The 12608-nt window shown below is 32.9% G+C and overlaps 3 protein-coding genes across 3 annotated transcripts; 2 read left to right on the top strand and 1 right to left on the bottom strand.

Moving 5' to 3' along the window:
* Nucleotides 1-2843: 2843 nt before the first annotated feature.
* Nucleotides 2844-8564, top strand: LOC109852795 (DNA polymerase delta catalytic subunit). The gene is made up of 14 exons (XM_020424290.1): nucleotides 2844-3024; nucleotides 3207-3312; nucleotides 3391-3502; nucleotides 3628-3800; nucleotides 3910-4169; nucleotides 4252-4478; nucleotides 4546-4712; nucleotides 4797-5042; nucleotides 5115-5417; nucleotides 5487-5957; nucleotides 6035-6441; nucleotides 6532-7185; nucleotides 7316-7448; nucleotides 8475-8564. The coding sequence occupies exons 1-13, from the start codon at nucleotides 2963-2965 to the stop codon at nucleotides 7410-7412; spliced, it is 3285 nt and encodes a 1094-aa protein (XP_020279879.1). The 5' UTR covers nucleotides 2844-2962; the 3' UTR covers nucleotides 7413-7448; nucleotides 8475-8564.
* Nucleotides 7570-9798, bottom strand: LOC109852796 (ADP-ribosylation factor-like protein 1). Its single transcript, XM_020424291.1, has 5 exons — nucleotides 9692-9798; nucleotides 9429-9528; nucleotides 9086-9202; nucleotides 8856-8967; nucleotides 7570-8666 (listed from the first exon to the last, which is right to left on the bottom strand). The coding sequence occupies exons 1-5, from the start codon at nucleotides 9693-9695 to the stop codon at nucleotides 8457-8459; spliced, it is 543 nt and encodes a 180-aa protein (XP_020279880.1). The 5' UTR covers nucleotides 9696-9798; the 3' UTR covers nucleotides 7570-8456.
* A 1069-nt stretch (nucleotides 9799-10867) lies between these two features.
* Nucleotides 10868-12346, top strand: LOC109852801 (40S ribosomal protein S7). The gene is made up of 5 exons (XM_020424300.1): nucleotides 10868-10968; nucleotides 11339-11509; nucleotides 11650-11831; nucleotides 11944-12094; nucleotides 12237-12346. Exons 2-5 carry the CDS (start codon nucleotides 11339-11341, stop codon nucleotides 12312-12314), a joined length of 582 nt encoding a protein of 193 aa, XP_020279889.1. The 5' UTR covers nucleotides 10868-10968; the 3' UTR covers nucleotides 12315-12346.
* Nucleotides 12347-12608: the final 262 nt, after the last annotated feature.

Raw genomic sequence — 12608 nt, forward strand, 5'->3', positions numbered from 1 at the left:
AAAAGGTCAAAACGATTCAAGAATTTAAGAAAGATCAAGACAATGCAGAAATAATATAAAGATTAAAGTAAATATATAGAAATTCATAATACACATAATAAATGAATATAAATATCAAGTATGAAAGTAACAATTTATATATACCATTACTACATTCATATAAAGATAACGAAATAAAGAAATTCATTTTATGATGTATGATTGTCTCTATTTGTATCATCGGAAATCAGTGCGATTGATATATGCTGACACTACGCATGCAATATAAAAATTGTTCCTTTTAACTATATTGAGTATATACATATATATTTAACATTAATAAAAGTAATAAAATCTCATAGTAAAATAAATAAAAAAAACAAGTTTAAGTCTCTTATAACTATATAATTTAACTAGATCATTATAAAATAATTTCCACTTAATTTGTAATATAAAAATAAAAGAGCTGTAGTTAAAAGGAACAAGTTGTTTAAAATTTGATTTTATGACTCATGTTTGTGCGGTCCCTTCGTTGTCCATCGATGACTCTTCTTCTGCACTAGTCTCTCTCTAGGAAGTGAGCCATCGTAGTTGTTTCATTGTCCACGTAGTCCATGTCGTTGCACTTATTTTCACTCGCGACGCGGAAGACGCGAAATAGAACTTTGTGAGATTTGTTACGTCTTTTATTCAAATAAATGACAACTATATCTTGTAAATCATATACAAGAAAAACATGAAAATTTCTTTATTAATTTTGCGCGCGAGTACAAAAAATTTTGAATTCACCATTCATGCGTTTCAGTCTAAAAATTATTTTACGTGACTCTATAAAATATAGGATATATGTATACTTAATTTTTTTGCGTGTTATATAGATATCATAAAACAAAACCGTGAAAAAACTTGAAAAGAGTATAAATGTAGAAATATATAAAATACTATTATAATAAAAACAACGTGAATCTAATATAATAATCTGAATAATAAATTAAATAATCTAATAATTGTGATTTTGCTCTGCAATTTGTGGCGCAATAGATTTTGACTCGAACAGAATAGATAAAAAGTTCGCCTTGATGAAGATTGAAACATCGAGAACAATCGATATAAAAATAACTAATGTACATTTTGTTATTTAAAATATAAAATCATATTATAACGATATTAGAACAATAATTTTTATAAACCAGATGTTGTTTTCTTATTTATTACTGTAGATTTTCAGATTCGAGAATAATTATTATTGCATATCTAAGAGACAATTTATATTGTTTTAATAAGATATAACATTATTTAGTGTACGCATCAATGTTTCTTAAACCGCGAAAAATATTAAAATTACCGAGTTCGATGTTCCACAATTATCAAAAATAGAAATCTACAGGCGGTTCGCACTGATTTCGACACACCATCACCAAATATTTAAAACGTACATACCAAACGTTGATCATCTTCTGCTACAGCAATATTCTGCAACAAAAATAAAATTTTTTTTATTGTTAAATGTAAGAGAAAAAACAACTTATTACTATCAAGTATACAAGTTTTTCTAAATATCAAAATAATATAATTGTAAAACAGAAAGAATTCTTAATTTTCTGAGAAAAAATAAACTTAATAGTTTAAAAGTTATAAAAAGAAAATGACAGCAAAAATAATTATGTAAAAAGAAGATGATACCTGAATACATTCCATACATTTTTTTGCAGATTTTCATTCTATTCCTTTTTATCTCTCTTTTTCCTCAGTCGACAAAGTAGCCACTTTGAATCGAATCAACGCGCGCAGCAGCTTGAGGTATTCACACACCTGTGAAAACGCGAAATAGTGTAATATAATTTTATATTATTTCATATCAATTGCAACAAATAATAATCTAAGAAAATGTACTTACCTGTATATATATATCTGATCCTGCTCGTAGTAATGAGCGCACATTTCTCGAAAGCGCGAACAGTCGCGATGAGAATTTCACCGTAATGCTCAACGATTAGCATTATCAGCGAGTGCGTGATGTTAATTATGTATCCACTCCGAACGCCCGATACACACGTACTACCAATATTTGCACGCGAGATGATAATAATCGCGAAAAATTACAAGTTCACTGTAATTCTTCTCCGTGTCGCGCGTTGGCCATTTTGTGTTTTGCGGGAACGCTAACGGCCGTGAAAAACAAATTCACCGATAAAACTTACCGATTGACATTACCAGCGAGTGCGCCACGCTAATTATGTATCACCACGAACACCCGATACTTTGTGACATACGCGTATTACTGATATTTGCACGCGAGATGATAATAATCGCGAAAAATACAAGACAATTTGAACGGAGTTCTACTTTGCTTCGCGCGTTCGCCACTACTGCCCGCCAATCCGAGTTTATCGAAGCGTTTCGAGAATCGAAGTATCGACTATCGACAGTATCGACTATCGACAGTATCGACGCGCGCGGCAGAGTGCGCGCGCACACAGCTCGGAACAGAATCAATCAATCGAAAAGATAGTATTTTAACTTAGATTTATCGTCTAGTGTCTAGTTGAAAGTTAATTAGAAAATAACATAGTGGTCAATCAATTTTTTGCTTTTATCACAGATTTTGTACTTCTGAAGTCACATAAAGAGCCGTCTACTATGGAGAGTTGTAGGCCGTAATAGTAAGAAATTGACCAATCACAGACAAAGTACAGAAGAATAATCAATTGTGATTTGTCAATTTCTTACTGTTACGGCCTACAACTCTCCATTGTAGACGGTTCTTAAAAATTCATCATGTAAATTTTCTAGAGATTATGATTTTACAGAGTTTATTAACCTGCAACTTAAATCGGCCAATAAGTACCATGAGATCAATTCAATCGTTGTTTCCGGTTCCCGCCTTTCTTAGTTGTATACATACGCGTATATGTTTCGATATCTCTTTGAGAATTTTTTTACTTGGTAATTCTCTTTATAATAATTTGTCATAAAAGAAAACATGAATAAAATGAGTCGAAAACCGTTTTCTGTCCCATCTGCGGCAAAGAAACCTAAATTTAGGTAATTATTTATTATCTTGTTATTTGAGACAAAATACATTAACCTGTAAATCTTTGTTTCCATTGGGTTTCTATCTGTCCTCTCATTAAATACTTTTAGTAATTATATTTATTACTGCATTTTTCTCTTTCTTCTATTGTAAAACTTTATATTTCCTAATTGTTATATTAATTTTATCACAGAAATGAGGATACAGAGAAACCTAGTTCGTTTGAAGAAGAACTAGCTGTTATGGATTATATAAATGATGATGATTTTCCAGATGATGAGACAATAGTAGTTGGAGAAGTATGTTTTATTTGTCTTGTGATATGATGTGTGTCATTTTTTATTGTTTTGCATGTAGATATATTTTCTTTTACACAGGGACCTGAGCAAGAAAACACATCAGCAAAATGGAGCAGAGCTCCTCCGCCACCTTTGAATCCACAAATTAATACATTAACATTTCAGCAGATAGAAATTGATCATTACATAGGTAATGATATATTCTCAGTTATAGATATATACTTTTTTTGTATGTTAAACAGTTTCTTTCTTTGGCAAATACATAAATGTGACAAAAGCTACCTTATGAGACCAATAATAAAATTATTTGTTCAGGTAAACCACTCCCCGGAATGCCAGGAAGTAAAATAGGTCCTGTACCTGTAATGAGAATGTTTGGTGTTACAGAACGAGGAAATTCTGTGTGTTGCCATGTTCATGGCTTCTGTCCCTATTTATTTGTTACAGCACCACAGAAGTTTACAAATAATCACTGCCATCCATTTAAAGTATGTTTTTTTAAAAATAATTTTTAAGTAAATAAATCGAGAGAGACATATAATATAGTGCCTAGTGCCAAAGTTTACATTAATACAAGATATTTATTTTTTAATACAGGAAGCTCTAAATCAAGCTGTAAAGAAAGATATGAAGTCTAATCCAGATAACATTCAAGAAGCTATTTTGGCAGTTGAGCTAGTTTACAAACAATCAATGTATGGATATATTGGAGATGATAAATTGCCATTTTTGAAGATTACAGTGGCAGTACCAAAATTGATTGCACCTTGTAAAAGATTGTTAGAACATGAAACCATTTACACAGTATTTGATCATAATTACAAGGCATTTGAAAGTAACATTGATTTTGATATCAGGTACATATTCTGTTACTATGCTATTGCTATATAAACATTTTACATTAAAGTTGTAACATTTAAATGAAAATATTTACACAAGGTTTATGGTTGACACGTCAGTGGTCGGCTGTTCGTGGATTGAACTGCCACCAACAAGTTGGAAATTACGTGGTCAGTACGGACATATGTTAGAGCTGACTACACGATGTCAGTTGGAAGTAGATGTTGCATGGGATGCCTTTATAGCTCATGAACCAGAAGGAGAATGGTCAAAAATAGCTCCATTTAGAATTCTCAGTTTCGATATTGAATGCGCTGGACGCGAAGGTAATTTTCTATCTTCAGCAAATGATACTTTTGTTTGCATGTAAATATAATTTGAAGTTTCTTGCAGGTATTTTCCCAGAAGCAACTCACGATCCCGTGATACAAATTGCTAATATGGTAATAAGACAAGGCGAGTCTGAGCCATTTTTACGAAACATTTTCACTCTCGGTACCTGTGCTCCTATCGTTGGTTGCCAAGTACTAAGCTATGACAAAGAAAGTTTAATGTTGGAGGTAAATTTAATTTTTTTACGTAGGAAAGTAAAATATTTTCAATATTAAAATTTATTCTTTAACAACGACAATTTCTTTTACAAGAAATGGGCTGACTTCGTGCGGCAATTAGATCCTGACATTTTCACAGGCTATAACATAAATAACTTCGATTTTCCGTATCTAATCAATCGCGCCCAACATCTTAATGTTAAAAACTTCAATTTTCTCGGTCGAATAAAGAATATAAAGTCTGTTGTCAAGGATCATATACTGCAAAGTAAACAAATAGGTCGTCGTGAGAACAAATCAACTAATTTTGAAGGACGAGTGCCATTTGATTTATTGTTGGTAAGAAAATTGATATTAATATGATATTTTGATGTCAGCTTCAATGAAAACATATGTATATATATGTACTAGGTATTGATCCGAGATTATAAACTAAGATCCTATACGCTAAATGCAGTATCATATCATTTCCTTCAAGAACAAAAAGAAGACGTTCACCATAAAGATATTACAGGACTACAGAACGGAAACGCGTTGACACGTCGACGTCTCGCTATATATTGTTTGAAAGACGCGTATTTGCCGCTTAGATTACTAGATAAGTTAATGTGTATAATTATTTATATGGAGATGGCAAGAGTTACAGGAGTTTCCATTACTAGTTTATTAACTCGTGGGCAACAAATCAAAGTTATTTCTCAACTTCTACGTAAGGTAAACTCACAAATTAAGACAAATTAAGAAAAAATTATGATGTTGATGTACTATGTTGTATGTTATCAGACCCGAGAAAAAGACTACTTGATGCCGGTGCACCAAGGTCATGGTTCTGATGAGCAATTCGAAGGAGCTACTGTTATAGAACCAAAACGTGGTTACTACAACGACCCAATAGCTACTTTAGATTTTAGTTCTCTGTATCCTAGCATTATCATGGCGCACAATTTATGTTACACAACATTATTAAATTATTCTAAAAAGAGGGAACTTAATATTCCGGAAGACGAAGTCACCATAACCCCGACTAATGTACTTTTTGTCAAGAGTTCTACAAGAAAAGGGATTCTTCCTGAGATCTTGGAGAACTTATTGACAGCCAGGAAAAAAGCAAAAGCAGAATTGAAGCAAGAAACAGATTCATTGAAACAAAAAGTGCTCGATGGTAGACAATACGCTTTGAAAGTGTCAGCAAATTCAGTATATGGTTTTACGGGTGCGCAAGTAGGAAAATTACCATGCTTGGAAATATCCGCTGTAAGTTTGCAAAAAAATGTATATATTATGTATGAAAAAAACATTACATATATAATATATAACGAATATAATTACAGAGCGTCACCGCTTATGGACGTACTATGATAGAGCATACAAAGCAAGAAGTGGAAGACCACTTTCGAATAGAAAACGGATACAAAAATGATGCATTAGTCATATATGGCGATACTGATTCCGTTATGGTAAAATTTGGCGTGACGTCTATAGAGGATGCGATGAAGCTCGGTAAAGAGGCGGCAGATTACGTGACATCCAAGTTCATCAAGCCTATAAAGCTCGAGTTCGAAAAAGTGTATTTCCCCTATCTTTTAATTAACAAGAAACGTTACGCCGGTCTGTACTTTACGAAACCTGATAAATATGACAAAATGGATTGCAAAGGTCTTGAAACAGTTCGTAGAGATAATTGCCCGCTAGTCGCAAACATGATGAATACTTGTCTACAAATATTGTTGATTGAAAGGTATATTTTTATGTTATTTATTCACCAATATTCAATTATTCGTTTTATATATGATTTATGCAGTACATACGTAAAAAAACATAATTACAGAAATCCTCATGCAGCGGTGGATTATGCTAAACAAGTTATAAGCGATCTTCTGTGTAATCGTATCGATCTCTCTCAATTAGTCATCACAAAAGAATTGACAAAAACGGATTATGCAGCAAAGCAAGCACACGTTGAGCTGGCGGCGAAGATGAAGAAACGAGATCCTGGAAACGCGCCGAAACTTGGCGACAGAGTAGCGTATGTGTTCACAAGCGCAGCCAAAGGCACTCCAGCCTATCAGAAAGCGGAAGATCCCGTTTACGCGTTGCAGAACAGCATCCCAATAGACACGACTTATTATCTAGAGAATCAATTGGCGAAGCCTCTCGTGCGCATCTTCGAGCCCATCCTTGGAGAAAAGGCAGAGTCGCTTCTTCTGAAAGGAGATCATACGCGGACAAGATGTATTGCCACTTCACAAGTTGGAGCGCTCGCAGCCTTCACGCGCAAAAAGGAAACCTGTTTAGGCTGCAAGTCCGTATTACCGCCGGAGAGGGAGAAAAAGGCGGTGTGTAAGCATTGTGAATCTAAAGAGGCCGAACTGTTCCACAATGAATTGCAGGCTCAACACAAACTGGAAGAGAAGTTTGCTCGGTTATGGACGGAATGTCAAAGATGTCAAGGGAGTCTTCATCAAGAAGTTATATGTTCCAAGTTAGTTGTATTAATCAATATGAAATTTATATGTGTAATATTACCCTCTTTTTCCGGATATACACGTTTTTAGCACTGAACTGCGCATCTGTAAAAATATAAGAATAATACTTAAAAATCTTGATTTCAGTCGTGACTGTCCAATATTTTACATGAGAGTAAAATCTCGAATGGATATGGCTGCAAAAGTTAAACGGATTCAAAGGTTCGGCATTCCAGACTGGTAACAAAAGAAGAACAATCGTAACTTCTGTCACGTTAAAGTAAGTTCATTTTGTAAATGCTAGTATCACTACATATATATATATATATGTAGATATATATACAAATAGCGAGATTATCTATAAATTTACACAATAATGTTTTAAATATTTATTACGAAATAGTATTTATATTATATCTCTCAGTACATAAATTAATTACCAAAATTTGCTGCTATGTTGAAGGAAATATTAGCAATCACGATCTATTATTTGGCATATTTTGTTGAGTAAAATCTTAAAAATATTAAATTATATCTCAATTAAATAAAGATCTCTCAAATATAGTGACTTAAAAAATGAGAGATGAGACAATACTTAATAAATACAAGAAATATTTAAACCACTTCTACTACTAATATTTCTTTGCGACATTAACTTTACTTTTACATTGCGTAACAATTTTTATAAATGCTAGAGTACGACACATTGTGTCTTGTCCGTGTTAAAATTTTATTTTATGTGTATATTCTTGTGTGCTTGGAAAAAGTAATTCCGAGTTGGTATGTTATGTACAGATTTGAATGTGAAATATTCTTGTTTTATATATTTCAACTTCTCCAGTTTGTGAAGATTAAATATCAAAGCAGTTTTTTTAATCAATTATCAATTAACAGAAAAAAGAGGCTTTTTTTATTCTCACAATGCTAGCAGTACCGCAATACTACAATTGCAGAAGTATAGAACGTTGTATTTATCAGTGAACAAAATCCAAGAAATCTAAAAGTTTATCACGTTGAATCTTTTTATAAACATATATCAAGTAAAATCATAAAATGATTAGTATAAATGAGAGATACTAATCATAAAATGATTAGTATCGCGTATTTTACATTGTGAAGTACAGTGATCTGAATATTCTTGTTGCAAATTGCAAAGAATATTTAAAATATAATAATTACACAATAAATAAACAGAACACTGTCTGGTACCAACCCAGCAACATGTTCAAAGTGACAGTCGTAAGACTAGTCCTTTTATAAGGCTTGAATAACTTTGACGAAACATCCATCATTTTCTACTTTGCAGTGCATTTGACAACCAGTCCATTGCTTGGTCAAGACCTTCGCCTTTTGTTGCCGAAGTTTTAAATATTTGGAAGGTTCTATTTTTCAAAGCGTCCAATCCAAGTGCTTGATGAACTTCTGCAACACTTAGACACCCCGCCATGTCTTGTTTGTTTGCCAGTACTACCAAAATGGCACCTTGTAATTCTTCTTCCTGTTTAAAATTAAAACATTTTGCAGTTTTAATTGTTATAAACATATGAAAAAAAAGTTGTTTTAAGATATTTCAATATTAGAATCACATGTGATAATTTCTCAAGAAACTACCAGATATTTTAATACAAATAAAGATTGTCTACTACTCAAAGTGTACAAAATTATTTATAAGAAAAATGTTGCTCACTTGTAACATGAGAATTAATTCATCCTTTGATATGCCTATTCTATCTCTGTCTGCTGAGTCTACTACATAAATTATTGCATCTGTATTTGAATAATAACACCTCCAGTAAGGTCTAAAATATAAAATATGAGTATGATAAAAATATTTTGAAACCTTTACATGTGTAGGAAACAATATACAAGATTATTTGAATAAACAAATTTTGTAGAAAACTTTTGAATTGTACACACCTTATACTTGTTTGACCACCGAGATCCCAGACTTGGAATTTTAAATTTTTGTATGTAACTTGTTCTACATTAAATCCTATGGTTGGTATTGTAGTTACTACCTCACCCACCTGCAATCTAATAAATAATCAGTTAAAAAAGTTTATGTTCTCATTTCCTACACTGTTTAAATTCCATGCAAAAAATACAACTTCTCATGTAACTAAGAGAAAGTGTTACTTTGGATCAACATAGAAAAATACTATAAAGATATGTACATAATATGATCACTTTTAGTCTTATCAAATCACAATCTCAAAAGGAGAAAACAACTAGGGTTTTGGTAAAAACTGCCAAAGCAAACCTGTACAAAATTGTGGTTTTGCCAGCGCCGTCTAGGCCCAAAATCAAGATGCGCATCTCGCGGCTGCCAAGCAAGTTACGGAAGTAGCTGAGCAACCCACCTGTAAAAAACAATGTCAAAAAATTCGCGTATGCAAAAACGTCCGAATAATTTGATAGTAGACACAATACATAATAACCACAAATGTGATGTTATACAATATTTATTTGTGCAAAATAAATGTGTAATGTACTGAAGAAATAAACGAAAAGATCACGACTCACCCATGTCGGCAAATTGTTAACTCCAAGTCATACAACGCGGTACGCTGTTTATTGTCAAATGTGATAACCATAAACGTGTCCAAGGATCGTGTAAATGACTGTGTATACCATAGACTGTACACGTATCAGAAAGAAAACCGAGAGCGACCAATTTTATAAAGGCCGAAGCACAGACTTTTGCATAACGCACAACGCACAAGACATAAGAGAATCAACCAATCAAAGCTTTCTAGAACAAGAAGTAGGGATGAAAACGAAAAGCTGGATTGATTGATTTTCTTAAGAGCCGTCTACAATGGAGAGTTGTAGGCCGTAATAGTAAGAAATTGACCAATCACAGACAAAGTACAGAAGAATAATCGATTGTGATTTGTCAGTTTCTTACTGTTACAGTCTAAAACTCTCCATTGTAGACGACCCTTTATGCGTTATGCAAAAGTCTGTGCTTCGGCCTTAAGGGCCTTCTACAATAAGATATTAGTAGTAAATCAGAAGTCAGAAGCAAGAAATTGACTAATCACAATCGATTATTCTTCCGTGATTTGACTGTGATTGGTTAATTTCTTGCTTCTGATTTATTACTAATATCTCATTGTAGAAGGCCCTTTAAAAATGTGTATATTAAATGGCGATTGACGATTGACATTTATCCAATCACACTTTAGGTCTTTAACAGCCAATTTTTTCACTTCTAGATAAGTTTTCGATAACTTTATCTAAAAGATATCTCCCAAAATTGGTTCTCCTTATTGGTTCTCAGAAGAATTTATCTAGAGGATAGCTATCGAGAGGTATGAAGAAATCGGCCGTAAGTGTCATTGAATAAATGTCAATCGCCAATCGCAATTGCAAACTAACCGTCAATTGCTAATGTGATTCGGTCTTTACGCCGCATGTAAAGGCAGTTTTAAAGGCAACCTTAGGGCGATGTCCCATTGAGCGGAAATCTATAGCGGAACGGAATGTGCGGAACCAGCTTGACCAATCGTAACCACAGAGAAAGCGAAGGAAAGAAAACGGAATGGCTATGATTGGTCGAGCTGGTTCCGCACATTCCGTTCCGCTATAGATTTCCGCCCAATGGGACGTCGCCCTTAGACTGAGTGCGCAAAGCGGACGAGTTTTCGTCCATTTAGTTTCTCTTCTCAAATTGAACGCAGTATGAGAGAAGACCTCTCTGTGCATCTATGAATTTGTCATAGGTTATGGTGTAAATTTGGCATATCTACGTTGAAATATTCCGTGTCCTTTTTCCATCTAATTGGCGATTAAACAAGGTATGTGTGTATTTAATAATTCCACTTTACTAGAATAGAATAATGTATGTTGTTTTGAAGTACTTAAATATATGAAATATTACGATATGTATTATTTGTAGTATTATAAGTACACGAAACGATCAGTATTTTCCGCGGATCGTAAATGTGCGCTATGATTACAATGGATCTTGTCAGCTTTCATGATTTTCACGTGTATTACATGGTTGCAATTCCGCATTATAAAAATTTATTTTTACTTATCTGACGCGATCTTGCACGAAGTTTGTGTTTGAGTTTCTATTATAGAAATTTAAATAAAAGTTTTACAGAAACAGTTAAAAAATTCATCAAGACTCACATTGTTCTAACTTTCACAAAATCTTTTCAGATGTTTACAGCCAACGCAAAAATAATTAAAAGCGGCGGGGCTGAGCCCGACCAGTTCGAGGCGAGCATTTCTAATGCTCTTTTAGAACTTGAAATGAATAGTGATTTGAAATCTCATTTACGGGAACTTTATATCACTAAAGCAAAAGAAATAGAAACAAATAATAAGAAGGTAAACTTCCTCATAGATAATATTCTTTTATATTATTTTATATTCTTTAATACACACAAAGGATACTTCTAGTTTTATGTAGAAATCACAAGTATTGTACTTATTTTTTTCTTGAGAAAATAAACTGATATTCTTTACAGTCTATTATTATATATGTGCCAATGCCAAAACTAAAGGCATTTCAGAAAATCCAAACTAGATTAGTTCGTGAACTGGAGAAAAAGTTTTCTGGTAAGCACGTGATGTTTGTTGGAGAGCGTAAAATTTTACCAAAACCAACGAGGAAAACACGTACAAAAAACAAGCAGAAGCGTCCAAGGAGGTAAAAATATGTATTTTGTTAAAATACAGTCAACATACATTCTATAAATATTTTATATAACGAGGAGAATATTTGATTTTTAAAATAATTATTGTCTCCTTTTGGTGTATAGCCGAACATTAACTGCAGTTTATGACGCTTTGTTAGAAGATATTGTATACCCCGTGGAGATCGTTGGTAAACGTATTAGAGTTAAACTCGATGGATCTCAAGTTATCAAAGTACATCTTGATAAAAATGAGCAAACAAATATCGAACACAAGGTACTTATACATTTTCTCGAGGAAGAAAAACTTATTTTTACTTATTACATATATACACATATATTATATGTACATAAATTGTTTTTTATTATATATATATATATATAAGAGAAATAACTTTTGTAATGTATATTTTACACAGGTTGATACGTTTGCTTCCGTGTATAAACAATTGACCGGAAGGGATGTGACATTTGAATTTCCTGAATCATACGTGTAACTTAATAAATGTAAAACCACTTCACAGTTGAACATATGTGTTATTTGTATTTTTTCCACTTTTTTATCGTACAAACTATCCTCGTTAAGGATATCGCACATAAAGTTACTTAAAGAACCGTCTACAATGGAGAGTTGTAGGCCGTAATAGTAAGAAATTGACCAATCACAGACAAAGTACAGAAGAATAATCGATTGTGATTTGTCAATTTTTTACTGTTACGGCCTACAACTCTCCATTGTAGACGGCTCTTTATGTGTGATGGCTATTATCTCTGACCGATTGCTAATTTGA

This window comes from Pseudomyrmex gracilis, unplaced genomic scaffold (assembly GCF_002006095.1).
Source record: "Pseudomyrmex gracilis isolate BER0280 unplaced genomic scaffold, ASM200609v1 scaffold_36, whole genome shotgun sequence".
Classification (NCBI taxonomy): domain Eukaryota; kingdom Metazoa; phylum Arthropoda; class Insecta; order Hymenoptera; family Formicidae; genus Pseudomyrmex; species Pseudomyrmex gracilis.

What these genes read in the sequence shown, in the direction of transcription:
- LOC109852795 (XM_020424290.1), top strand. Translation starts at nt 2,963, where the DNA reads ATGAATAAAATGAGTCGAAAACCGTTTTCTGTCCCATCTGCGGCAAAG. An exon ending in AGAAATTGATCATTACATAG is followed by an intron (nt 3,503 to 3,627) that starts GTAATGATATAT and finishes TTATTTGTTCAG; the next exon opens with GTAAACCACTCCCCGGAATG. An exon ending in CAAATATTGTTGATTGAAAG is followed by an intron (nt 6,442 to 6,531) that starts GTATATTTTTAT and finishes ACATAATTACAG; the next exon opens with AAATCCTCATGCAGCGGTGG.
- LOC109852796 (XM_020424291.1), bottom strand. An exon ending in GGTGGTCAAACAAGTATAAG is followed by an intron (nt 8,968 to 9,085) that starts GTGTGTACAATT and finishes TTTATATTTTAG; the next exon opens with ACCTTACTGGAGGTGTTATT. An exon ending in AATTAATTCTCATGTTACAA is followed by an intron (nt 8,667 to 8,855) that starts GTGAGCAACATT and finishes AATTTTAAACAG; the next exon opens with GAAGAAGAATTACAAGGTGC.
- LOC109852801 (XM_020424300.1), top strand. Translation starts at nt 11,339, where the DNA reads ATGTTTACAGCCAACGCAAAAATAATTAAAAGCGGCGGGGCTGAGCCC. An exon ending in TAGAAACAAATAATAAGAAG is followed by an intron (nt 11,510 to 11,649) that starts GTAAACTTCCTC and finishes TATTCTTTACAG; the next exon opens with TCTATTATTATATATGTGCC. An exon ending in AAGCAGAAGCGTCCAAGGAG is followed by an intron (nt 11,832 to 11,943) that starts GTAAAAATATGT and finishes TTTGGTGTATAG; the next exon opens with CCGAACATTAACTGCAGTTT.